The sequence below is a fragment of the Phaenicophaeus curvirostris genome, chromosome 1 (genome assembly GCF_032191515.1).
Source record: "Phaenicophaeus curvirostris isolate KB17595 chromosome 1, BPBGC_Pcur_1.0, whole genome shotgun sequence".
Taxonomy (NCBI): Eukaryota; Metazoa; Chordata; class Aves; order Cuculiformes; family Cuculidae; genus Phaenicophaeus; species Phaenicophaeus curvirostris.
In genome coordinates, this window is record NC_091392.1 from 206,040,268 (window position 1) to 206,068,174 (window position 27,907).

A 27,907-nucleotide genomic window follows, 5' to 3' on the forward strand; every position below is an offset into this window, starting at 1 on the left:
ACAAAATGTGAACGTGGTCAGCGTGGTCAGCTGGTTCAGCGGTGACGGCAGTCACTTGATCCTCTCCCAGCATGACACTATGCAGACAGCCTCCTCCGCAGCCGAACGTTCTGCTAGCGTTCTATTTGCGATGTGCTTCAGGCAGCTGGTTTTATTATAGAAATATATATATTTCTTGCAGTAGCACTTGGAACACAACTGCTCGCACACGCAGTGCTACAGTTCAGGGCAACCACAGTCGTTACGGTGGGGAGGGGTGGGAAGCCATAACCTAGATTAGCCTTCCTGCCAAAACTAGGTCAAAGAATTTTACCCAGTAGTTTCTAGATCAAGTTCTTCCACTACCCAGAATGCATTTAAGGTTGCTGCAAGCAGTTCAAGATGCAGCAGTGTGAAGTGGCCCAGGACATTTGAAACACTCTCCAAACAGGGCTGACGGGTTAAGTTGCAGGTCCTGAGATACATTCAGACATCACAACTGACATCGAACAACAGAATCACTCAGTTTTTATAGTCCTGCATATCCTGTGATTTGATCTGTATCTAGTAAATCCAGAGTTAACTCCATATGATTGTAAAGAAAAATGCATTGCTTAAAAAGTCTTGCCTGCTACTATCTTTTTCCCAATCCTCTTCATAGAATGGCTTAGTTGGAAAAGATCTTTGAGATCATTGAGTCCAACCGTACCAGTCCACTACTAAATCAGATCCCTGAGCACTTCATCTCCCTGTCTTTTAAACACCTCCAGGGAGGGGGACTCCACCACCTAACAGGGCAGCCTCTGCCAGCACTTGAAAACCTGTTTGGTGAAGAAATTTTTCATAATATCCAATCTGAACCTTCCCCGGTGCAACTTGATGCAATTTCCTCTTGTCCTGTCCCCTGTCACTTGAGAGAAGAGACCAACATGCACCTCTCTACAACCTCCTTTCAGGCAGTTGTAGACAGTGAGAAGGTCTCCCCTCAACCTCCTTTTGTCCAGGCTAAACAGCCCCAGGTCCCTCAGCTGCTCCTCATAAGGCCTGTTCCTCAGCCCCTTCACCAGCTTCATTGCCCTTCTCTGGACACACTCCAGAACCTCAATGTCCTTGTAGTGAGGGGCCCAAAACTAAACACAGGATTCGAGGTGTGGCCTCACCAGTGCCAAGTCCAGGGGCACAATCACCTCCCTGGTCCTGCTGGCCACACCATTGGTCTTCTTGGCCACCTGCGTCACCATTGGCTCATGTTCAGCTACTGTCAACCAACACCCCCAGGTCCTTCTCTGCCAAGCAGCTTCCCAGCCATTTGTCCCACCTGTAGCGCTGAGTGGGGTTGTTGTGTCCCAAGTCTCAGCACTTGGCCTTGTTGAACCTCATCTCATTGGTCACAGCCCATAAATCCAACCTGTCCAGATCTGTCTGTGGAGCCTCCAGCTACCTGTTCAGAAATAGGGCTTCCATACTAACACTCCCACACTTTCCAGATGGGCCTGACCTCCCCAGGTCCCCCTGCAGCCCCATCTTAACCTGCAGAAAGCACACTTGGTGCCAATATTACTAATTTCTGGGTCTGAACATCAAATTTCCAGTCCTACGCTCTGCTCTGTAACAGGTTTTCATAATCTGTCAACTATTTAATTTGCTACAAAAGAGCCTTTAGAAACATTTCAAACACAGAAAAAGCAAAAGCATCTTAATCAAAGCTGTTTAAAACCACACACTAAATTTCACACATATACATTTTTTACATCAAAACTAAAGGGACCCCCTACTTTACCAGAGGGAGACCCCAATGAAAGACACACAGAATCTGGTTTTATTATTTTACAGGCAAACATCCTCCAACTTTTAATAGGAAAAGACTGCATTCTGGCTCCTGCAGCCTACAGAGAAAAGCCAACACAGGGAAGAGAGTAGACAAGCACTCATTTGAGAAGCAGAAATATTTTAATTCGGTCTTCATATAAACTATTAACACACATTACACAAGTATCTACATCTGAACAAAAGTTTACTCCTGCTGTTCCTGCAACAGCCTCTTTTCTCCTCCTCAAGACCACTAGAAAGCCAAAACAACTGAAGGAGTAGCTGAAAGTTAATTAATACTAATTATTAATAAATGGCAATTGTAACGTACATGGAGAAAATTAATGAGAAGAGTTTTGCCAGGCTCTATTTTCAGAACTCATCGAGAAACTTTTTTGTTCCAATTGACACAAGGGAACTGCTTTCCTTACACAGAAAGAAACGCTACAAAACTACAAACCCCACGCTTAAGTATTGAGTTCATTCCATTAACAGAAATATTCTTTGGCAAAGAAGACCTAGGAATAGTGATGAAACAATTTACTATTACCCAACTGTGTTTAGTAGTTGATTAATCATCTACTATATCACAACTTTCCATTCCTAAGACACCGCTGGCTTAAGCTTCAGCGGTTGGAGGATGACAGGAACAGACATTTTGCAAGCTTCCTTCGTTATGAAAGGAAGGTACGAACTGTACCCTTTATTGTCCCCCTGCAAATAGGGCATTTTCTAAGGGATGGTGCACACTCTTTGCATACCACCAAGTGACCACAGGGAATAAAAACAATAGAAACTTCTTTGTCCATGCAAACTTTACACGTCCTTTCCTCTTGCAATCTCCTTAATTGTTCTTCCATAGGTAAACCTGGAAAAATATATTTAAACTTTAAGAAGCCTGAATATACGTGCGTTCAAATTCAAATACAGCCATATTCCATTTCACCTTTTATTTCCCTACCTGCTCATTAAATATAGAGCGCAGAATACAGACAGCAGCAAGAATACGAGTACAACTTCCAGAGCACAAAAAATAACGTGCAAGGAACTAGTTTGTATTTTCCATTTCTGTGAGACAACAAACAGCTAAGGGATTGGAGGCCAACTGTACTTCTCGAGACCAATGTCTACATTTTCACAAACACTGTACTTGTTTTGCTTGGATATCAGAAGCACGGAGCACAGCCTGACAGCTATATTCAGGCCTGTATATTTTCCTGTAGTCTATTAACAGGCTACAAGACTAAGAACCAGAGCAAATTCAATCGCATGTCTGACAGGCTCTTATCTACCCAGGTGCTGGTCAAAATCCCAGTCTGGGAAGGCAGAGATGATACCTGCTCTGCGATGCTAACCTACCATTCACTGTCCAGTCTTTGCCGGATGCCCGAGCGAGAGCTCGTACCAGGATCAAGACTAGCACGTGCTTGAAATGTTAAGCTCCAGAAAGCACTACCTCCTTTCAGGTGCAAAAGCACGTGTAAGGCACAGGATACGGCTCAGAGCAGAAAAAAATCACAGAATCATCATAGAATGGTTTGGGTTGGAAGGAACCTTAAAGATCACCCAGTTCCAACCCCTCTACCATGGGCAGGGACACGTCCTACCAGACCAGGCTGATCAAGGTGTGGTCTTCCACACTTCCAGGGAGGGGACATCCTCATTGCGAAGAATTTCTTCCTAATGTCTAATCTAAATCTCCCCCATTCCAATTTAAAGCCATTCACCCCTGTCCTAGCGCTCCATGCCCTTGTAAGGAGTCCCTCCCCACCTTTCTTGGAGATCCCCTGCACGTACTGGAAGGCCGCTTGAAGGTCTGCCTGGAGCCTCAGATAGACTTGCTTACAAGTCTGCATATGCATTTAACTTTTTCAGGTAAGTCCATCTTACCAAAGCAAAATCTGGGAGAGTAAAGCATAAAATCTATTTCTTAACCTAAGTAATTTTCTTTTTTTACAATGTAAGCTATTTATCTCACAATACCCTTTACAGTAAAAAGGCAGAGTTTAATATACCTGAAATATCTTCTGTGGGAACATACTTCAAGTTCTTCTCAACTAAAATAAGAGAAAAAAAAGAAATCCTAGTCATTTGACTAATCTATATTCAAACAGCATCAGATTTGTTGTATCTTTACACGGCTAGGACAGCACTGGTTAAGACTTCTATAACTTTACATAAAAAGAGACGACATACCAAATAAATCTTTGTACAGTTCAGGATCACAATCTCGTAGACAATTTCTGAATATGCTGGCTGCTTCATTTCCTTTCACTAAAACTGTATCTATCAGTTCTCTTGCTTGCAATGATGTCTGAGTCTTCTGCTTAATAACATCATGCTCGATTTCCGTTATCACTTTCGCTGACAGTAAACTCCCAAGGATTGGAAGTACACATGTTAAATGCTGGAATAAAGCCTTTCGATTCTTCCGGATTAAGGACAAATCATCTGAAATGCAAAAGGGATTAGTGTTTGTTAGAAAATGCTACTCCATTGATACATTCTTCAAACTCTGTTTAAACCGTTGACTTACTACACATCATCACTAGAGATCTCAGTAAATTTTGGTGGTAATTCAAAGAACAAACTTAAGGAAACCATGTACAAGCCGCTTCTGAGCTGAAGCCTTTTCACCAATGAAATCTCCTGCTTCCATCTCTGGGTTAAATTACTTGAGGGGATCTGGTCTAACTCCATGCTAGCAAGACCTACATTCTCTGCAGAACTGCAAAGAGAAAAGATCGTCTCCAAGTAACACCAATGCTAACTCACTGACAACCAACAAGTTGACTTTAGTAAGTGGCAGTCAAAATCATGACTAAGACGTAGACAGAATCAAGATTTCTCAAGATATGTGCAAGAAAACCAGAAGTACATCACAAGCAGACTTGGGAAATTATTTATCTCAAGCAAATAAAACAAATCATTTGCATTAAGATTTAATGGCTGAACCTACCTTCACTTTTTTGAACATGCAAGTAGGAAATAAGCAGACTTAACTTATAATTGAGAAGTTTCCTTATTGTTTCACAGACTCAAAAATAGGGTTGTTTTTAGACTTTGAAATTTATATGGCTTGAAAACAACATGGAATGTTAAAGACTCAAACACTGCTAAATAGCTGACATACATGGTTGAGTCGTACACAGAAAAGCAGACTTTTGGCCATCTAAAATAATCCAGATTTGTAAAGGTTTACTGGCTGCTTCTGGGAGGTGGATCTGGTGGCTGAACAATACAAGTAGCTTAAAGACCAGGCAAATTTGGAAAAAAAAATTAGTAGAGTGTGCCAAGTAAAGTATTTGAGTACCATTTATTTTATTAACAGCTACAGGGTCTGGAGCACATCTGTTATGAGGACAGGCTGAGAGTTGGGGTGGTTCAGCCCAGAGAAGAAAAGACTCTGGGAGACTGTGGAGTAACCTCCCAGTACCTGAAGGGGCTACAAGAAAGCTGGGGAGGGACTGTTTACAAAGGCATGGAGAGGTAGGACAAGGGGGAATGGCTTCAAATTGAAAGGCAGAAGATTTAGACTAGACATTAGGAAGAAATTCACACTGACGGCACTGAGAAACTGGCACAAGTTGCCCAGGGAAGTTGTGGCTGCCCCATCCCTGGAGGCGTTCAAGGTCAGATTGGATGAAACAATTCACAGACCGCTAATTCCATACAGATACCCTGAAAAGGCTCTTACAGAAGCTGATCCTAAGAGCAATTAAATGAAATCACTTGGTGAATAAAACCCTTTATAAAAACTAAACATAATACAAACCACTTCTGCTTTCAATTCTATGCATGCTTTACGCATACCTGATTCTACTTCTTCAAACTGCCTCTCTTTCTCTTCTTCCTTCTTCTCGTCCTCAGCAATAAGCAGATCAGACACAAGATCATTAATTGTCTTGTAGTTTTCTCCAGTGGCCAAGATTTTACTTTGCACTGTTTGCTTTATTAGCCTTCTACTGAACCCCATCTCCAAGGTAGCTTTGACCACAGGCGTGTTCATCATGATTGCATCTTCTGAAGGACTCTCTCCAGGTTCAAAATGAATAACTGATCAAAGGAGAAAATCATCATGTATAATATGAAGAATAAAATACATACACAAACCACAAGTCAGACGCGTCAGCCTTACCTACACAGATGCATATATACATGAGTACCCAGCATTAAAAAGTTTCAATGGTTAAATCCACTTTTTTTAAGTAGTTAGTTTTAAAAACGGAAGCCAGTTATTTAGATTCAATTAGATTGAATCCATGACAAACTTCAATCTATGTCAGGCCTTCACTAAAACCTAAGGATAACCCAGAGAAACCACTGAGAATTCCATTGTGTCATAGCAGCTTTTTTTCTACTTAGTCACTTCTTGCTTCAGCCTTCAAAAATGCCTTGGGCCACAGGGGTATGAGGAATCAAATTTCAAAGTTCACAGCACAAACAATTGTTCTATTCCAGTTCTTGATCAGTATCTTCCATTCAACTTACTAAGCACCAGGCACGTGGAACTCTCCAACCACCAGGGACTACAACAGCATAACCCACTCACCCTCTGGGAGGAGTTTTACTGCCACCATAACAAGAGTTGAGCTCAGAAAGACTTCATTTTATCAGCTTGTCCTACTCTCTCCTTAATCACTGCCGCTCAACTCTGAGCATCTACTTGATAATGCCTAAAAATTGAGTTGCATAATTGCAGTCACGATGCCCTCTAGCAACTGTTCCAAAGTTCAATAGTATAAATCAATTAAACAGACATCAAATGGTCTTGTTTAGTTTAACCCAATCATGAAACCAAGAAGCACAAATGCAGCTGATATCACACATTCAAAACCAAAAATCTTAATGAGGTGCTAGTATGAAAATAAGGAAAACTAAAACCAAGATCTTTTAAAGGTTCTTCCTTGAAGTTAGTCAGTGTAACATTGAAGCTACCTTTTAGTTCAAAAATCCTTACAATATTGTTGTTTCTATGGGAATCTAAGAATTGTTAAGCAAGTTAGCCAGTCATTAAGTTTGCAAAGTGCTTTATAAACATCTTTAATATACATACTTGGGGGATCAATGTTTTCATCTACAGGCATGGTATCAGAGGTTGACAAGAGCTGTGGAACAGAACAGAACTACATTAGTATCATAGTACTGCTTTTCCTCCTACACACCTTTCTAACACATTCTTTCCTCATCAGCCAGGCTAAGCTTTTTATCTCGACCATTGTTTTACATGTGGTTACACAAGTCTGCAAAATTGCGCAACTATGTAAAGTTAGTGCTGATCACTTCCGCAAAAAGTTTGGCTTAGCCTTGCCTGAAGAGTTATAGACAGAAGTAATTCAAGCTGTCCATGACTAATTTCTGAAATAACAATTGCTGATCCACAAAATTCATCAAAACTTACATAATCGGATTTCCCTCATCCCAACAAGAAAGAGCTCACTGCCTCACGCAACATTTTAAGTAATCTTAAACTCTACCAGCCACAGTCCATTAGCTGTGGTTCAGCACTAGTTTCATTTTTGTGCTCGTGAAGAGCATTTAGTGTCAGAAACCTAGTAGAAATATATGCTGAAATGAGGCAGAGGATGGACCACACTCCAAAAAAAAAAAAGAAAATAACACTCTTCAACAAGGAAAAACTAAAGCTACAGAACAGTCGCATTTACCTGTTCAAGAAGATGGGGGAACCTGGCCTGAATTTGACTTACAAACTCTCCTCCTTTTACACGAAGCAGATACTCACACCTGGAACATTGACAGAAGTGACCACATTATACTTTCTACTTGCCAAAGGAAAAAAATACAGAAGAATGAAACAGTTTACAATAACACAGCATAACTTAAATACATGTTTCTGTTCCTTCAGAAGGGAAAGAGTTAATTGGAAGCCTGATGTAGCCTAGTGTCTGTGACACCTTGATAAAGCTTTTCCATGATGCTAAGCAATCAAGTAGGCTTATGTATATAAATGCTGCTACCACTCTAACCAAAATGACACATCGTGAGAAATGACAGCAAGTCAGCATCACTACGAAGTGCAGCAATAACTGTTTCTATCTCACATGTCACCATTCTTACCTCCTACTCAAATCATTCAACTGAAGTTAACAAAATCTAACACCATTATCATAGCTAGATATGCTTCATTAATGTAGTTATAGCTCTTAAATACATTTACTGATAGGCATAACACAAAAGAAAAGAAAGGTGTCACTTAACCCTACGTACATCGTGTAGTCCAACAGTAGCTGGTAAATTGCCCATGAAAGACTAGTTGGAGATCTACCATGTGAAGAATTATTACTAGCTTTCCTGAAATTAAGTGCAGCTTAATTTCCATCATTAACGTAGGTGGAGATTTCCACAAGCACAGAGAGCAATTAGGTACACAATTGCCATTTAATTACAGGGGACCTTGAAAAGTTATTTCCGTCCTCTTTCCAACAGGGATATATTAAACAGTCACTGAAACCTTCTTCAAAAGCCCTTCTGCACCCAAGAAATGAAACTATAGCTGAAACTAAACACGCTGAAAAACTGGTTCAAGAGCATTCAGCATGGGCACAGAACTAAATCAAAGGAGGTACATGTTCCCTGAGCAGCTTTTGCTCTCCTCAGTTTGTTTTCTGACTGCTTCTCTTAGGTAAGGGTATTCATTAGCGATGCAGCCTCACTTACTAGTACTGATTCAGGGATGCATACAGCTTTTAATTATGAAGTGGAAAGCATTAACCATCATGCCTAATGAAGAAACATTTTAATTAAGGCCACCTTAGCACTTCAGAGCTTTTAAGCAGAGGTACACGAAATACTCCTAAATGAAAGAGTGAATTTGTGTATCATATGGTGCGGTTAAACAAACTATTAAGTGGAATATGTATTTGCCAAAATTAGAAGTATTTAAGGATGTGAATAAATTATGATAAAGATCTTGCGAGTTACCTTGGAAACCACTTTGCATGCTCAATCCATGGATCATCTCCAGATTCCCAGCACCTTAACCCACCATCGCAGCAAAAACACTTAACATCATCATTGCGACCTTTGAAAAAAAAACAAAGCAAAGTATCTAGCAAACATTCACACAATCTGCTTCCAAGGAAATGCTGACATAGTGATACAAATAAAACTAGAGACATCAATTTTTCTTACCTACATAGTAAAAGCCAGCATCTGCAAGCTGTTCAGGCTGAACTGGAATTCTAGCTGGCCAATTTATAAATGTTTTAACACGTGCTTCATGGGTTTGCATGCTCACATTTGAAACATTGAAACTTAGCGGGTCTCGGTTAAGTTTTTCCACAAAAGGGCAGTTAGGAAAGTGTCTCCGATGCTCTGATATAGCATTATCTTTTGGTTCCCAGTTACTCAGCTGGCCTCCACAGGTAAAACAAGCAACTTTGTCTGCTGTTCCCAAGTAATAAAGACCAGCCTTTGCCAGATCAGTGGGCGAAAGAAATGTCAATGGCCATGAGTGAAATGTGCGCAGTCTAGCATCTTCTGTACTCATAGAAGGATTGTGAAATTCAGGTCTTAAGGCTGAAAGGTCTTCTACTGCCCTAGTAGTTATTGGGTCTTGAGGAAAACTGGAAAAAGAGCCACTGAAATATCCAACTTGGTCAAAACTTGGAGAAAGGGACATGGAATGTAGAGATGGTGAGAGATTGTTTGTGACCAGAGGCGAAAAAGCAGAACGAGAGGACAGTCCGAGGTTGTTCATTGAAAGCATGTTTTGAACAAAACTGCAGGTAGGATACAGCTGTTTATGTTTTTCCATAGCATTATCTCCTGGTTGCCAGCTGTCCAATGTTAAGCCACAACTGAAGCACTTAACTTTATCTTGCACACCAGTGTAATAAAACCCAGCGCGGGCAAGACTCCGTTCTGACACTGGCACGTTACTGGGGAAAGTAGAAAACGTCGACATTCTGTAGAGTTCACAGGATAATTCATACTTCAGTTCACCACAAAAAGCACTCTGCTTCCTCATGCTAGCCAAGAAAGGGCTATTTTCCATTATGTTCATAATGGACAATTTTGGAAGAATGGGACAAGTCTTCCTCTGGGAGGTAGTTGTGTGCATTAAAGGCAATTCGGAATAACCCCTGCCTGTACAAAAGTAAGAACCTGAAAATGAAATACTTTAATGTGCAACTTTGAATGCGTATGTGAACAGAATTAGCTTCATGATTAGCCTTTAAACATCTGAGAAGTTCTTGTACTTCAGCTTACACAACTACTTTCAGTGCAAACACTGCCCCATCCCATTTTGGCAGCTGAAGAACACATGTCAAAAAGGGACTTTCCCTTAGTCATGTATCCATCACACGCCTTCTTTCTACTGTGTACCTGGGAGGGCAGTATCATTCTGTCAGGCAAGCAGAAGTGGGATCCAGAGAGGAAAACCCTCAAATGGGTTTATCAAACTCCTTTGTCAATAAAGAAACTAAAATGGGGGGCAACTAAGACAACATCATTTTTAACCAGAACATTCATTTAGTGATTTAAGAACTACTTCACCCTAGACAGCTGGTAAATATGCAGCTTACACACACGTAAAGATTTTAGTTTGCAAACTTCATTAAGAGGCCGAAAATAATGGTTTATCAAGCTCAAAACGCATTCAAAAAAAGAGCCTCTAAACTGCTATTACTGAACTGATGTAGTATTTTTGCTACCGCTAGACTTCCAAAACACCCCTCAACTTCTGCAAATCATTGTAATAAAACTAAAGAAGTTAGTTGACACTCGACTTCACGTATATAGAGTACTCAGCTACGATATAAGCAAATCCTATGCACTGTCTCTGACAAGCATGAACTGCCTTAATTAACAAGCCTGGAAGAGCCCCAAGCTTTTCTGTCTATAACACTGTCAACACAAATCGAATAGAGCATTTCAGTTTTAACCTGGTGCCTTAGTTACAAGTAAACAATTATCAAATTTAACATAAATTAATTGTTTTGTGTTGGGACATTCTACTGCTTTATACTGTTGAATTAAGGTTTTCCTGTATGCCATGTTTATGGCACACAGAAGCAAACAGAATCCTGAGATTAATAAAAAGGTTTTGTTAAGCCTTAGTTTCTTTATTTGTGCACAGAACTACCTCCCAGAGTCCAGACTGAAGTCCCTTTTAAGGTGCCTACGCTTCCATATTGATGCTGATTGTTCGCAAGAAGAAACTGGAAGTATCTGTAGTTTCAATCATTTAGTTCTTTTAGGTGGAACAAAACCTGTAAGGAAGAAAGATGGGACTGTTTCAAAATACACAAAATTAAGTGCACGTAATGTCTACACAAGCAGAAACAACACAAATCAAAACACTAAAATCTCAACTTAAGCTTTTTTATAGTGTTAGCCAGGAAGTTCCAGGAATTCTAGTTGACATATTATCACATGGAGTTGACTTCACACTCATATTTCCCCATTCCTGACACATATGCAAAACTTTAATCCACAAGCAGAACTTTTCTGGCAAATGGATTAATCTGGCTGCTTGATCACAAAATAATTTTATGTTTATTCATACATATGGCAGTCTGTTCTACAGTATCGGTTCCTAAAAAGCTCTTCCAGGAAAGATGAAACCCAAAAACACTCGTCATGATGACACAGCCCTACAAAAATCACCTACTGGAAAACAGCAAAGCATTTCCTACTCATATCAGCAGCTCTCAGTAGGTTTGTTCTTAATATGGCCACACTATTACTACGACTAGCTTCTTAATCACTGAGGTCATGAGTTACAAATGCCTTACACCAATCCTTTAACACAGATGGTGGGATTAAGCTATCAACATACATGAACAATACTAGTCCAAGGAATCAAGCCAGTTTCTATACTGGAGAAAGTCAGATACCTCAGAGTAAACGCTAGAAATATCAGCAAACTGAGACCCTGATAATCCTAAAGCATTCAGGATTGCTTAAACCTGAGATCCTGCAGTCATTTAGTCTTCTAATATTATCCTCCACTATAGACCAGAGCAGCCTTGATTTCCAGCCACTCAACTGCTCTGAATTTCACGTCTCCTTCACCAGGAAGTTACTTAAGCCAAAAGAAGCAATATGTCCTTTAAAGAACTGCGAAGCCAAAACTCAATTCAATATCCTTCTGCTTTTGTGTTATAAAACAGGCAAAACATCACCTCCTAACGTCCCTGTGCTCAGTTTACACAGTTGGAGCCTGAACTCCAGCTGGCAGGCTTTGTGCCCTGTCACACATCCTCAGTGATGGGCACTGAGGACAGCACCGTGCCCTCCCCAGCCCCTCCTTCTCACCAGCCACCTCCTTGCCCTTCATTAGCCCTCCTTGCCCCATCACCAGCCCCTGTCCTTTCCCCCTGACAGCCCCCGTCCTTTTTCCCCTTAACAGCTCTCGTCCTTTTCCCCCTAACAGCCCTTGCCTTTCCTCTCTGACAGCCCTCGTCCTTTCCCCCCTATCCTTCCCCTCACCCTTTAACCCCTTTAGCCCCCAACCTTTCCAACCATCCTTTAACCCCATCCTTTTCCCCCTGCCAGCCACCCTTTCCCCCAATCCTTTCCCCCCATTCTTTTCCCCCTGACAGCCCCTATCCCTTACCCCTATCCCTTACCCCCATCCTTTACACCCCATCCTTTCCCCTCATGCTTGCTCCCCATCCTCTCCTCACTTCCTTGCCCCCATCCAGTCCCCTCATCCTTGCCCCCCTCCTTTCCCCTCATCCTTGCCCCCTATCCAGTCCCTTCATCCTTGCCCCCATCCAGTCCCCTCATCCTTGCCCCCTGATTCTTTCCCCTCATCATTGCCCCCCATCCTTTCCCCTCATCCTTGCCCCCATCCAGTCCCCTCATCCTTGCCCCCCATCCAGTCCCCTCATGCTTGCTCCCCATCCTTTCCCCTCATCCTTGCCCCCATCCAGTCCCCTCATCCTTGCCCCCCATCCTTTCCCCTCATCCTTGCCCCCCATCCTTGCTCTCCATCTTTGCCCCCTATCCCTTCCCCTCATCCTTGCCCCCCATCCAGTCCCCCCATCCTTGCTCCCCATCCAGTCCCCTCATCCTTGCCCCCATCCTTGCTCCCCATCCAGTCCCCTCATCCTTGCCCCCCATCCTTTCCTCACTTCCTTGCCCCATCCAGTTCCCTCATCCTTACTCCCCCTATCCCTTACCCCCATCCTTTACACCCCATCTTTTTCCCCTCATCCTTGCCCCCCATCCTTTCCCCCCACTCTTTCCCCCCTGACAGCCCCCATCCTTTCCTCCCATCCTTACCCCCCATCCTTTCCCCCCCATCCTTTATTCCAATACTTCCCCCCCCATCCCTTGCCCCCCCCCCCAGCCCCTGAGCCCCCAGCCTGGGGCAGGTCGCACAGCCCCTCCCCGCCTCATCCCCGCACTCACGGGCTCCGAGCGGCTCCCCCTCAGCCAGCAGCTCTGCTGCGCTCCCCACGCTATATAGGACGCGTGGGAAAGCGGGATGGGATTGGGGGGGCGGGGGGGGAAAGTCCACAGGCTGGAAACTCCGACTCCAGCCCCTGCGCCCCCGGGAAAGCCCCGGCCGGGCCGGGCGCATGCGTGGGGGGACGGGGCGGAGAACAGGCCCTCCCCTTCCCTTTTCCCCTCCTTTCCCTTCCCTCCCCTTCTCTTTCCCTTCCCTCCCCTTCCTTTCCCTTCCCTCCCTCCCGGCTGGGATGCAGGGCTGTGCCTCCTTCTACAAGAACTCCCTAATATTACATAAAAGTGGCATCTTTTTGACTTAAGCCCAAAGCAGGTTGAAGTTTTATGGAAGTAACCGTATTTTTTGGAAGTCGGAACGTCCCTCTGACCGCATGTTTTCTCCCTCCGGTGGCGTGTTTTCTTTAAAACGGGTTTTTCCAGATATTTTTCATTCTTTGGAGGTGCTAACGCCTTGTGTGAGGTATGATCTGTGCTGAGCAGAAGTCTCTGCTTCTTTGTAATCCTCTTTGTTTGGAGTTTAGCTCAAATACGAGGTCAGGCAGAGAGCTGGAGCCACCTCCAAGTTAGCAGAGGTTTGAGTGTTGTGAAGCTCATAATAAGAATAAATGAGTCTTTGGGAAGTAATAGAATCTGTGTAAGCTTTCTGGGGAAAGCACATATGCATGTTGATCCAAGAAGCAGTTGCTGTTATAAAAAGAGTATTTTTTATTGAAGTTAGAGTTAAATTTAATCTAAGCAATTGTATTTTTTGGAAGTTACGACAATGTCTTTCCGATAGCACGTTTTCTTCCCCTGATAGCATTTTTTTTTTCTCTGATATCATGTTTTCTTCCTCTGATAGCATGTTTTAGAATCATAGAATAACCAGGTTGGAAGAGACCCACCGGACCATCGAGTCCAACCACATTTTTCTTTTTCTTTTTTCATTTTTTCTTTTTTTTTTTTCTTTTTTCATTTTTTCATTTTTTCGTTTTTTCATTTTTTCATTTTTTTCATTTTTCTTTCAGACAGTGTTTTTCCAGACACTCTTCATTCTTTGAAGGTGTTAACATCTCACGCAAAGCAGGATCTGTGCTGAGCTGAAATCTCTTCTTCTATAATCTCTGTGTTTCTAGCCCTTTCCTATTTCAAATGCAAGGTCAGGTGGAGAGCTGGAGCCACCTCCAAATTAGCAACAGATTTGATTGTTGTTTAGTTAAATATAGACCTTGGAAAGTAATAGAATCTGCATAAGATTTCTGGGAAAATTTACACACGTGCATGTAAGTGGGAAATATATTCTGTCCCAAGCTTTTGTCTCGCTGCACGTGGTTGATGGAGATGACTCCCTCACGTTGCCCAGGCTTGATGAGTGATACTTGCTTTCAATAACTCCCAAACGAGTCTTAGCGACTTTTATTTGATGGCATTTTCAGATCATCTTCCCTTCGGGCTTGGATGTCCTTCGCACACGGCTTCGTGCAGCGAGAAGGACCGTGGTCCCTACCCTCTCGTCGTTCCAGGGAAAGAAGGGGAAAGGGCAAAGGAAGGGAGGCCCCACCGAGGTCAGCGGGGACGTTAGGTACTTTCCTCCTAGGAGGGGAAACACGCCAGCAGAGCGTGTTTCCCTCCCCCATCCGGTTACGGGTGGGGATTTCCATCCCGTGGGCAGCTTTGTGTTCTCTAGCCCTTGGAATCATAAAATGCAGGGTTGGAAGGGACCAGAGATCATCCGTTCCAAAGATTCGAGATGATAGATAGTTAAAATGAGGTGGAACAGCATCCTGCCAACTAAGCCTTAGGTGTCCAGTGTAGAGGAATCTACTTCCCTGGGGAGATTACTCCAATGTTTACCTGTTCTCATGGTGAAAAAATTTCTGGACTCCCCCCAGGAACAACTTATATGTGTTACTTATTGTCTTTTCTATGTGACTGTTTGTAAAAAGGGAGTCTCTGTCCCCTTGGTAGATGCCCTTTATGTACAGGTACATGGTAATAAGGTCTCTAAGTCGCCTCGTTTCCAGGCTGAACAAAGCCAGTTCTCAAAATTTTTCACAGAAAGGGTCATTGGGTACTGGAACAGGCTGCCCAGGGAGGTGGTTGAGTCACCTTCCCTGGAGGTGTTTAAGTCACGGGTGGACAAGATGCTGAGGGACATGGTTTAGTGATTGATAGGAATGGTTGGGCTTGATGATCCTGGGGGTCTCTTCCAACTTGGTGATTCTATGATTCTATGAAAAGAAACGTGGACAGGAGGTCCAGGGAGGTGATTCTCCCTCTCCATTCTTGAGAGATCCCACCTGGAGTCCTGTATCTGCCTCGGGAATCCTCAACATAAGAAGGATATGGGAACTCTTGGAACAGTCCAGAGGAGGCCACGAAGATGATCAGAAGCATCTCTGCTATGAGGACAGGCTGAGGGAGTTGGGGTCGTTCAGCCTGGAGAAGACTCCAAGGAGACCTTAGAGCAGCTTCCAGTACTTGAAGGAGCTGCAGGAAAGCTGGGGACACACACACATACACACACTTTTTACAAGGGCATGTGGTGATAGGACAATGGAGAATGGCTTTAAATCAGAAGGGAGAAGATTTAGGTTAGACATCAGGAAAAATTTGTTCACTTGGTGAGGTACTGGAACAGGTTGACTTAGGGAAGTTGTGGATGCCCCCTCCCTGGAAGTGTTCTTCTAGCAGCCTTCCAGCACTTAAAGGGCGTCTACAAGGGCGTCTACAGGGAAGCTGGAGAGGAGCTATTTATCAGGGAGTGTAGTGATAGGACAAAGGTTAATGGTTTTAAGCTGACAGAGGGGAGATTTAGATTAGGTATTAGGAAGAATTTTTTTTTACTATGAGGGTGGTGAGACACTGGAATAGGTTGTGCAGAGAAGCTGCAGATACCCCCATCCCTGGAAGTGTTGAAGGCCAGGCTGGATGGGGCCTTGAGCATCCTGCTCTGGTGGGAGGAGTCCCTGCCCATCCAGGGGGGTTGGAACTGGATGATCTTTAAGGTCCCTTCCAATCCAAACCATTCAATGATCCTATGATCTTCTGATACAGGCAACTCTGCAGACTGCAGGAGGGGGAACAACAAGACCAACAAAAGACTTCAGTCATTGAAAGTCACGGGGAAGAACAGGAGGAAGACAAAATAGAATATAATTTTCCACTCGTAGGGTTTAAGGTGGTTTCTCTGCATGTAGAAGTCTGAATGACTTCCACAGCGTGTACTAGAACACTGACCAAAGCTCAAAATCTTCCCAGCACAGTCATGGTCTGTCATTTCCTATAAAGAAACAGCAGATACCAGATTTTAAAAAAGCCCCATTTTGTGACGAAAGAATGGTAGGAGGGTGTTTACACAACTGAGAACTGAAGAATAAGAATAAAGGAAGCATAACTGAGCAGGGCATTATGACACTAGTGGTAATTTTCTGTAGCAGAGTTCCAGTAAGATGAATTTGCAAGAGACTCATTCATATCTTTTCTAAAACTGTTTCAAATTTCCCCTCATGTGTGGTGACATTTATCATGTATAACGATACTGTATGTCAAATTTCAAATATCTAGCTGCTATTGTAAGGCCGTTTTCACTTTGCGTAATTATAAAAGCATTTGCTGTATCTGGAATTGCAAAAAAAAAAAATCCTCTAAGTTTAAAATTATTTTAAGCTACAAATTATTATCAGAGCACTGATGTGCTGAAGACATGGAAGAGACAAAGCTATAGGTTCAAATACTGACTCAGCAATCCAAATACCATATCAGAAGAGTGATGGGGTGTGTGAGTTTTATTGAACATAGAGAACTATGTAATGTCACATAAGGAAACAAGCTGTGTATATCTAAATGTGTGGCTTTAACTGCAACTGCTTCGTTGGTAGTATGGTTAGGCGTGATGATCTCAAAGGTCGTTTTCAACCAAGCAATTCTGTGATCCTATTAAAACTTACAAGATTTACTTTCACAGAAGGAGCTGGGGGTGCTCCCAGTTTGGGGACTTGAAGCAGAAATCCCCAAATGAAGTTAGATTGAATCTATTGTTGCAGATTCTTGACTTTTTAGCACATATTCTCCCACAGCTAATTAATCCAGTGTTCCTCCTTAATTCTCTGCAGCCTGCATCCCTCCCTCCCTTGTGCCACTCCACTCCCAGACACTTATCTGCCCTTTGCCCCTCTCTGCCCTCCTGCCTCCTTCCAGTCTGGCAATAGAAGCTGCTCTTTCCTCCCCTCTCAGGCCTCAAGGCAAACAGTTTCAGGCTCTCCCCTTCTGCTTGGCAACATTACAGAGCAGGGAAGGGAGGGGGAGGAACAAAAAAGCAGGCTAAAATGCTTTTAACAGCAGAAGAGGTGTAGCTGCCCTGAGCTACCAGGCTCTTTTCTGCTTGCTTTGTCTCTTTGTACAGTAGCAGCTCTCCCAGTTCTCCCATTCCCAGCAATTCCTTTGCTTTCCAGAGTCAGAGATGAGGGGACTTTTCCCACCTACTTAGCTGCAAGATGTATAGTCTTTTCCCCAGGGGATATGAAGTAAGAACTGAACTACAGGTTTCTTAGGGCTGAAATTCCCAAGGAACAGTGCATTATCATCAGTGCCCACTAGGATCCAGTCAGTTATTGCTGGCAAGTGCTCACATTTTTTAGCTTCCCAAAGGTATCGGATACCTCCATGAAGCATGATCTTTTGAACTTCGAGTGTAAGCTTCACTGTGAGCACAGACCCCTTTCCAGGAGTAAAGAGAAAGAGTTCTTCTGTCAAACCCACCTAAGGTGGAAATCAGCATTCCACAAAAAATGATTGACCAAATTATTTTTGGAAGATGTGGCTCATCCACTCTATCAGGGTATAAAAATGGATAATGATAAGAGAAATAGGAAAAAAAAAGATATTAAGGAAAACTTGGGAAAAGCCAAGTCGAGACAGAAAATATTAACTGTAGATAAAGTTGTGCCATCTATTTAACTTAAAATGAAGCCAAGTCCCAGGAGCAGAGGAGTTCTGATGTTCTGTAAACATAAGATCAGGCAAACTGCTTTCTGTTTTGTATTGATGAAACACATCAACAGGACTCCTGTGTCTGGACCAGCAGCAACTGTTACTTTTTTTTTTTTTTTCAAATGAGGCTTTTTAAATTGCATTTAGTAAAATGCAATTGTATGGGCGTATAGTAAAAAAGTGGGTAAATAGCTCACAAGGGACAAATACCGTAACTAGACATTACGGGCACTCATGACTTATTGTAGTTTTTGTTGAACTCAAACATTGAACAAAACCCAGAGCGTACATCTTGGTGCTTTCTCGCTGAAGGTCAGTACATTCACAATCTGGAAAGTTTCCATTCCCTTTGCACCCAGACAGAGTTTTGTTTTCCGCATCCTCCACAAATACAAATGTTCAAGTTTACCAACATCAGTTGTGGTTTTCTCACATTTAGTGCTCAGACTCTCCCATAAGCCATAAATAGTCTCTAGAACGTATCAAAGTGACACTGAATGAGTTGAGGCTTTTAAATTTATCAGAAACTCTCTTGCATTTTTTTTTTTGCTTGGAGGATAAAAAGTTCGAGTGAGTTGCAGTAAGATTTGATAATGTTGAGTTCAGTTTCTTTTTTGGATTTGAGAGTCTGCTCACTCTTCTAAGTTTTATTCACTGCTTCTAGGAAGACAGTTTTGTTCTCCTGTTAGCATAATAAACCTTACATTCAGCAGGAGATAGGAACGTGAAGAATGCCAAAACAGAGATGACTGGACTAAAATAAACCACATTTAGGTGGGAAGAGGACCACCTATATATCAAGGAGATCAAAACACTGTTATTCAGCTGCATCAAATTGTTTAAATTCAGAGCTTCACATTCTTGGTTCTTCCAAAGGAGTTGTCTATCTAAACAGCAGATTGTCTACTTTGACTCGAGGTTACTTCCTGCTGTCATAGAACATTTCTCTAGAACTTATTTCTCTCATTTATTCCCCATTATCTCTGAACATTTTAGACCCTTCCTTAGGTGTTCATTTTGCTTTAGTTGAACTGACTGTTTCTATTCACATTCTTGAGGAATCTTTTATGTCAATACCGCTTTGATTGAAAGGGAATCAGATGTGGCACTGTTCGATCTTCTGAGGATTCACTGAAGGTTTACTACTAAGACTGTTGTTAGGTTCAGGAGGATAATTGTGGTGACACTAAATGTGATTGTAGCACATTTTGCCTAGGAACTGGGTCATTGCCATGGTGAAGCGTTCCGTTTAAAAGGCCAATTACCTCAGAAATTAAATCAACCATTCAGAGGTTACGGATAAAAGGTGAAGTCTCCCAAATTATCTACAACACAGTTTCAGATGGCACAGAAGCCTTCAGGAATTCACTAACTTCCAAAAAACAGCATGCAAAGAGGAGCTTAATTCTTGTATTTTCACGTGCACAAGAGGGCCCCAATTCCAGAAACAAAACCAGAAATCTGAGCTCTGTGCCCAAGTTCCCAGTGCAGCTAATGGGGAACTGATATCTGGTTTACTGCAGAACCAAAGAAAACCCCTGTGCACAAAACCCCCTGTGAACAAGTCATCAATCAGTTGTTCTTGAACAATGATGGCACAAACATTTGTAGCAGACACTGGATTCAATGACAGGAGAGGGGGCTGCTTAGGTTACTCCTGATACCAAATGGTAGTAAAACGGCAGCCTGAGAGAACCTTGGCTTTCCCTTTAGCATTCTGCTGCACAATACGGTGCTTAAGGAAGTTTTGAGGAATAAGAGGAATTGGTTGTGCTGAAAACCTTTTGTCTTTTTAGCAGTTTACGGGAGTAAATACATCCAAAGTAATCAAATGAGCGCTACTGAAAATCATAGAATCATAGAATAACCAGGTTGGAAGAGACCCACCGGATCAATAAAAAAGTTCTAAAGAACTTATGTTCAATTTGTAATATTCTCAGGACCGTGTATAGAATCACAGAACCACAGAACCGTTAGGTTGGAAAAGACCCCCAGGATCACTGAGTCCAACCATTCCTATAAACCACTAAACCATGCCCCTCAGCACCTCGTCCACCCGTGCCTTAAACACCTCCAGGGAAAGGGACTCAACCACCTCCCTGGGCAGCCTGTTCCAGTGCCCAATGACCCTTTCTGTGAAGAATTTTTTCCTAACATCCAGCCTAAATCTTCCCTGGTGGAGCTTGAGACCATTCCCTCTCGTCCTGTCCCCTGTCACTTGGGAGAAGAGGCCAGCACCCTCCCCTCTACAACCTCCTTTCAGGTAGTTGTAGAGAGCAATGAGGTCTCCCCTCTGCCTCCTCTTCTCCAGGCTAAACACCCCCAGCTCTCTCAGCCGTTCCTCATAAGGCCTGTTCTCCAGCCCCTTCACCAGCTTTGTTGCTCTTCTCTGGACTCGCTCCAGAGCCTCAACATCCTTCTTGTGGTGAGGGGCCCAGAACTGAACACAGGATTCGAGGAGCGGTCTCACCAGTGCTGAGTACAGAGGGAGGATAACCTCCCTGGACCTGCTGGTCACGCCGTTTCTGATCCAAGCCAAGATGCCATTGGCCTTCTTGGCCACCTGGGCCACTGCTGGCTCATAGTCAGTTGGTTGTCAACCAACACCCCCAGGTCCCTCTCCTCCAGGCAGCTTTCTAGCCAGACTTCTCCCAGTCTGTAGCACTGCACAGGGTTGTTGTGCCCCAAGTGCAGGACCCGGCATTTGGCCTTGTTAAACCTCATGCCATTGGACTCAGCCCAGCGGTCCAGCCTGTTCAGATCCCTTTGCAGAGCCTCCCGACCCTCCAGCAGATCCACACTTCCACCCAACTTATTTAGGGTGCACTCGATGCCTTCATCCAGGTCATTGATAAAGACCTTGAACAGGGCTGGACCCAGCACTGAGCCCTGGGGACACCCCTTCTGACTGGCCTCCAGCTGGAGTTAACTCCATTTCCCACCACTCTCTGAGCCTGGCCATCCAACCAGTTTTCCACCCAGGAGAGTGTGCGCCTATTCAGGCCAGAGGCTGTCCAGGTTGCTCTAAGATCTCCTAGGAGCCTTCTGTTCTCCAGGCTGAACAACCCCAACTCCCTCAGCCTGGATGGGAGGTGCTCCAGCCCTGAGAAAACATCATGAAAACAGGAAGAAGGGTGTTGAGCCTTTGATAAGATGTCAAGCTTTTTTTTTTTTTTTTTGGATAGCAGCAACAAATTAATCACATACCAGTCCCCACTGGATACTTGTAAAGAGGGAGAAGGGAAGAGACAACAAGTTCTAGTTGAGTGAATGTAGATAGCTATTTATTGAAAAAGTTAGAAGACTGGGTTTCCAGCAGCTGGAGTTCGCTGCCAACTTTTGTCAAATTTGCTATTAGATCAGTCAAATGATTGAAATGTGTTTGGGGTAGAGTGGGCAGACAGATACATGCAAAAAATGACTGCATAAATGAGATGCCAAAATCAGGCTGAAAACACGCACAATAGATGTCATGCTGAATATTCTCTTTTTTTTCTTTTTTTTAAAGAGGAATAGGAAGGAAAATCACTCTGTTCCTGGTGTGCTTGTTCAGAAGGACCACCTCAGACTCAGAAGACAAAGAACATGCTGTCAGCTTAATTTATCATCAACCAGTGGCTGCACTGACCTAAAATCCATCTATCCCAGTATCAGCCAGTACCAGGCATTGCAGGTAGCAGATAATCTGTTTATGCAATAGAAGCCATCTGGACCTCTAATAAAATAAACTAGGCCTGTTCTCTGAAGTTCAATGTTATTTATTAATTGTGATAATCCAAAAGGTCACTCAAGTTGAAGTTTCTTGGGGAAAAGAAAAGAAGTCTGCATCCAAATAGAAACATTCTTGGACCAGAAATTCAGACTGCGTCTGGCAAATGAAGCCCCAGCCTCTGAGACTTTAAGAATTCATTACTTTAGAAGATATTCATGTCATAATTAGACACAAGACAGATTTTATCCTACGCTGAAAGTAAGACACATATCTAAAAAAGACAAGACCACCAGTTCTGAGATTCAAGGTGCTTTAGTCTCTTCAGGCTCTGGTAATAGTGCAGATTAAATTACTGACTAAAGGCTGGAACGGAGGAAGTCAGTATCAGGTGATTTGAAGCCTTAAGCACACAACATCATTTCTAGCACCATCTGCATGTTGAGAAGTGTAAATGCAAGGATCTGGGTAAGTACCCACAAGCTGGGGTTTGATACTGGCCTTCTTGCCACTTCCTTATGTCTTCCTTGGTTTTATTTTAGACAAAGTTAACTTTCATCCTATCTTTTAATCTCTTCATAATACGAGTTCGAATGGGTATCTAACTATGAATCTGGTTTGTGTCTGAGCTTTGTCAAACACACGCTGTAGGTCTCCAGAAGACTGTCTCCTTCACTTGGCCACTCAGTTAGGAGCATAAAATAAGCTACTATGAGAACATATCCAAAATTAAGCAGGTTATCTTCCTCTGAAAGAATATACAAGTTTGGCATCAGCCCAGGGCTGCAGGATTTTTTCTGTTTTCTGCGGATCTGTTTTTCTTACTTGGAAACAACAGTGGTTTTCATTCCTAGACAGTTCATGAGGTTGCCGCTTCTGAAGCTGCGTTTCTTAATATGCAGCAATCACTGTAGAAGACACAGCCAGCTTCAGACCTTAACACATTCAGTGTTACCACAGTGAGTTCCCTTCTGCTGGCTTCTATGGAGTAATACTAACCTGATCGCCTTCTATGACGAAGTGACTCACCTACTGGATGAGGGAAAGGCTGCTGGATGTGGTCTTCTTGATCTTCAGTAAAGCCTTTGACACAGTTTCATACAGCATTCTGCTCAGGAAACTGTCAGCCTCTGGCCTGGACAGGCAGACGTTCTCCTGGGTGGAAAACTGGTTGGATGGCCGAGCCCAGAGAGTGGTGGGAAATGGTGTGAGATCCAGCTGGAGGCCAGTGACAAGTGGGGTTCCCCAGGGCTCGGTGCTGGGTCCAGCCCTGTTCAATGTCTTTATCAATGACCTGGATGAAGGCATCAAGTGCACCCTTAGCCAGTTTGCAGACGACGCTAAGCTGGGTGGAAGTGTCGATCTGCTGGAGGGTAGGGAGGCTCTGCAAAGGGATCTGAACAGGCTGGACCGCTGGGCTGAGACCAATGGCATGAGGTTTAACAAGACCAAATGCCGGGTCCCGGATTTGGGACACAACAACCCGATGCAGTGCTACAGACTAGGGGAAGAATGGATGGAAAGCTGCCTGGAGGAGAGGGACCTGGAGGTGTTGGTTGACAGCGACTGAACAGGAGCCAGCAGTGGCCCAGGTGGCCAAGAAGGCCAATGGCATCTTGGCTTGGATCAGAAACGGCGTGACCAGCGGGTCCAGGGAGGTTCTTCTCCCTCTGTACTCGGCACTGGTGAGATCGCACCTCAAATCCTGTGTTCAGTTCTGGGCCCCTCACCACAAGAAGGATGTTGAGGCTCTGGAGCGAGTCCAGAGAAGAGCAACAAAGCTGGTGAAGGGGCTGGAGAACAGGCCTTATGAGGAACAGCTGAGGGAACTGGGGTTGTTTAACCTTGAGAAGAGGAGGCTGAGGGGAGACCTCATTGCTCTCTACAACTACCTGAAAGGAGGTTGTGGAGAGGAGGGTGCTGGCCTCTTCTCCCAAGTGACAGGGGACAGGACAAGAGGGAATGGCCTCAAGCTCCTCCAGGGGAGTTTCAGGCTTGACATCAGGAAAATTTTTTTTCACAGAAAGGGTCACTGGGCACTGGAACAGGCTGCCCAGGGAGGTGGTTGATTCACCTTCCCTTGAGGTGTTTAAGGCGCGGGTGGATGAGGTGCTCAGTGAAATAGTTTAGTGATTAATAGGAATGGCTGGACTCAGTGATCAGTGGGTCCTTTCCAACCTAGTGTTTCTGTGATTCTATGTATTAATCCATTTGGTTTGTAGTGAAATGCTGCATGTACATAGGCAGACACTTAGAACTGCACCCCAATGCTTTGTAGACTGAAATACGTAGACTGGAATACATAGACATTGCGAGTGCTATTCTTTGTTTCTAGCCTTTCAAATCTTTTTCCCGCTCCAGTCAGTTCCTTTTTACTCAATGCTAATCTTCTGCACAGAGAAAATGAGCACATTTATCCAATATACAATTTTTCAAACCTTGTTCTGTACCTTTTGTTATTACATGCAAGTTGTCAGCTACATCATTTGCAGATTGTCAGGCTTCCCACATTATAGTACATTTTTGCAGCTCCAATGAGATACCCTATGGCTTTTTCATAGACAAAGATAAGCTACAAAATTCATTGTAAAACAATTTCTTCTGTCCAATAAATAGTAGAACAAAAGACGAGCCTCTGCAAAGCAGTAAGTGTTTGCCTTCTGTAAAAATAACAGTATGAAAGGCACTCTGGAAAGCCGTAGAAGGCAGGTCTGGAAACAAAAAGATCTGCTAACCAGCAAAACTCTTTGGACACACCAAAAAAAGGTGTAGAGTTTTAACGTCAGGCAAGAGAAGGACAAAGGGCAATTGGCAGGAGAGAACCATCTAGTAAAATGTAGTAGAGCTGTCAGATAGATAACATGCATCTGAGCTGGCCAGTCTTTGTCTTCCAGTGAAAATATAAAGATGCTCTTAGGATGCGTTTTTTATTAAATCCTGACATAGACTTCTAACATTTAAAAACTATCCTGAAGTGCCTTTTTTTCCCTCTGTTAGGCAAGTGTTAAGTCATTAGCAATCCTGCTCCAAGGCTGTTAGGATAGAAAACAAATTTGATTTTAACCTTACATCTTTGTAACATCATAGGAGGCTAATGTAACTAAAATTGGGATAAGGGAAAATGATAAATAAGTCAGTGATTTCCCCAGATCTGCAAGATTTTCAGTGGGTGGTTTATGTATCAAGGGCAGGAACCAAATAGTTGTTCCCATGAACTGGATCTGTGGTTTGGCTCAGGCACTCTGCTGCCAGCAGAAGGTACAAGCAGTTCTTCTGACCAGCAGAAGGTACAAGCAATTCTACAGCAGGATGTTATAGGTAAACACAGCAAACCTTCTAACACATTTGTCTCTGTTTCTGTCCAGTTTCACTTTTGTTTCATCGAGGACAGGGTTTGATAGAACGATGGAGAAATGAAACTGAAATGTTCCCTTCCGGGGCAGGGGAACAGAACCCATGAGCTTGTTTATTTTAAAAAATGCACTATGCTTACGGGTCTTTTTTTCAGACAATAATGAGGAAAAGATCATTTTTTTTTACTGGAATAATTACAGAGAATGAGCTATAACAACAACATATTCCTAGCAGGACACTAAAAACTATCTGTAGATGTCCATTTGGCAGGTCTGAGCTCATAATACACCAGCTCAGAAAGCCCAGGCTGGGTAGCCACATGCACTGGCTCTTCTCAGCAGTGGGCACTTTGACTTGTTTGGGCGGCTCCTACCTGCAGCTCAGGGCACCACAGTCGTCACTGCCGCTTCTGAGTGTGAAAATTCAGGTACCCACCAGTTGTGGCAGCTGCAACTCACGCATTAGCAGCAGTTCTGGAATCATAGAATCATAGAATAGTCCCTCCTCAGCTTTCTTGTAGCCCCCTTTCAGGTACTAGAAGGTCGCCCTAAGGTCTCCTCATAGCCTTCTCTTTTCCAGGCTGAACAAGCCCAATTCTCTCAGCCTGTCCTCATGTGGAAGGTGCTCCAGCCCTTGGATCATCCTTATAGCCCTCCTCTGGACCCGTTCCAACAGCTCCATATCCTCCTTTTTTTTGAGGATTCCAGAACTGGACACAATACTCCAGATGAGGTCTCACAAGAGAAGAGTAGAGAGGCAGAATCACCTCCCTCGACCTTCTGGCCACACTTCTTTTGATGCAGCCCAGGAGACAGTTGGTTTCTGGGCTGCTGGCACACATTACTGGCTCATGTTAAGCTCCTCATCAACCAGCACCTCCAAGTCCTTCTCTGCAGGGCTGCTCTCAATCGCATCATCCCCCATCCTGTATTGAAATCGGGGATTGTCCCGACCCAGGTGTAGGACCTTGCATCTCATCCTCATTCTGTATGGCCAACAGGTAAAATGCAGTAGGTGACTGCTGGTTTGGTGGTCAGAGGGGGAGAGAGGGCAGTGTGATAAACTGTTTATCAAGAGGGTGGTCCTGCAGAAGAGCACAACAGTGTGTTTCCCACGTCAGGATTTTGGAAAGCTGAGCAGTCTGCAGGCGGGTTCAGACACACAGAAACTTTTATCGTTCAACACATTTGCAAAGTGTGGCATGGTGCCAAATTTTACAAGACGAGTAGTCAAGCTAATCAAAATGATCTGGCTCTTCCCACCAAGGGAGAAACACAAGCTGCGTTTTCCAGAGTATGATCTATTATACAGTGTTACAGTGGGATTTTATCGCCAAAGAGGCTTCAGTGGAATCCTCAGTGAGGTTTCTGGGAAACGAACTTCCCAGGGGGCAGGAAATTTGGCAGGATTACCCTCAAAATTTGTAGGAGTCTCCTTTGAGGCTGAAGGGATGTCAGAGGTCATGGGCTGAAGATGGATGTCCCCAGCCCATGGTGCCAAGCATTCAGAGAAGAGAGGCACACCACTGCTGCAGAGCCAGAGTGTTTCTGTGGTGAGTGTCTGCTTTTCCAGCAGAAGTGTATTCAGAAGGAAAGTCCATCCCTGGGGCTCCTCAGGGTAGCTACAGTCATCTTTAATGCTACAGACCTCACACCGCTACAGAAAGCTGCTGTGAAGAGAAGGCACCAACACAGCCAGACACTCTCTCCTTTGACTTTCTCTTGGCGTTCCCCTTGACCCCAGAGTCCTCGCCTCATCATCTCCTGCACCTCTGTGCACCCCACGAGGCCATGAGTCCTCCATCTGTGCCCCAGAGCCACAAACAGCCAGAAAGAGGAGAAGTTACAACGTCTTGTTGACTCGCAGCACAGGAGAAACCAGGATTCAGGTAAATGTGTGTTTCCAGAGCAGCCTGTGAACTGGAAGAGATCCAGCCTTGGCAGAGCACAGGCACTGCCTGACTCACTGTCACCCACATGCATCCGGTGTGGAGAACAACCTGGTCATGTTCCTGACATGCGGCTTCTGGAGCATCAGCTAGTTCTTGGGTCTTTTGCCTGGAGCTTAAACGGTTAAGAGGTCTGTGGTCATCATCAGGTCATAGGCTATAAATTAGGCCATTAACTCCCAACACTGTTTCTGATCACAGGAAGTTAATAAAGTGAAAACTGGTATGAAGAGGGAGAACAAAGTTCAGCATCATCTGTGAGGATTTAACCTCACAGTTAAACCTTAGTTGTTATTTCAAAAAAACAGAGTTCAGAGATACTATTCCAATTGTCCATACAGTTATATTGCAAGAATTAATACGATAAATGTAATCATGTCACATGCTAGGTAGGTTTTTCTCACCGATTTTAACTTCAGAGGATCCTCTCCTTTAGACACATTGAGCCATCTGATACGTTATGTTGACTCTGAGAATTAAGGTTAGGAAACGTTTCTGGGTGTTCAGATCCTCATCCTTCTTGCCACGTGCCACTCCACATGGAACGAGTGCTGTGCTGGATGCTGAGGCTCAGTCTCATCTCGCACACTAGTTTAATTGAACCTGAAGAGAATTGTGTGTCACAGATTAAACTGCCTTTTTCACCCATCGTTCTCTAATCATAGAATCGTAGAATAGTTTGGGTTGGAAGGGAC

General features: G+C 43.6%; 1 protein-coding gene and 1 long non-coding RNA gene across 3 annotated transcripts; one reads left to right on the forward strand and one right to left on the reverse strand.

Moving 5' to 3' along the window:
• Window positions 1–1,910: 1,910 nt before the first annotated feature.
• On the reverse strand, window positions 1,911–13,324 carry BIRC2 (baculoviral IAP repeat containing 2). Of its 2 annotated transcripts, XM_069883444.1 has the most exons (9): window positions 13,174–13,311; window positions 8,941–11,024; window positions 8,731–8,830; window positions 7,455–7,533; window positions 6,845–6,896; window positions 5,602–5,844; window positions 3,985–4,239; window positions 3,804–3,845; window positions 1,911–2,656 (listed from the first exon to the last, which is right to left on the reverse strand). In XM_069883444.1, the coding sequence occupies exons 2-9, from the start codon at window positions 9,869–9,871 to the stop codon at window positions 2,463–2,465; spliced, it is 1,896 nt and encodes a 631-aa protein (XP_069739545.1). In that variant the 5' UTR covers window positions 9,872–11,024; window positions 13,174–13,311; the 3' UTR covers window positions 1,911–2,462. The 2 variants fall into 2 exon arrangements, with proteins under 2 accessions (XP_069739545.1, XP_069739546.1); XM_069883445.1 differs by lacking the exons at window positions 3,804–3,845; window positions 3,985–4,239 and having other exon boundaries at window positions 13,174–13,324.
• LOC138735431 (uncharacterized) lies at window positions 13,272–21,970 on the forward strand. Its single transcript, XR_011339721.1, has 3 exons — window positions 13,272–13,690; window positions 14,646–14,791; window positions 21,710–21,970. It is a non-coding gene; the product is annotated as an uncharacterized lncRNA (long non-coding RNA).
• The last annotated feature ends 5,937 nt before the right edge of the window (window positions 21,971–27,907 follow it).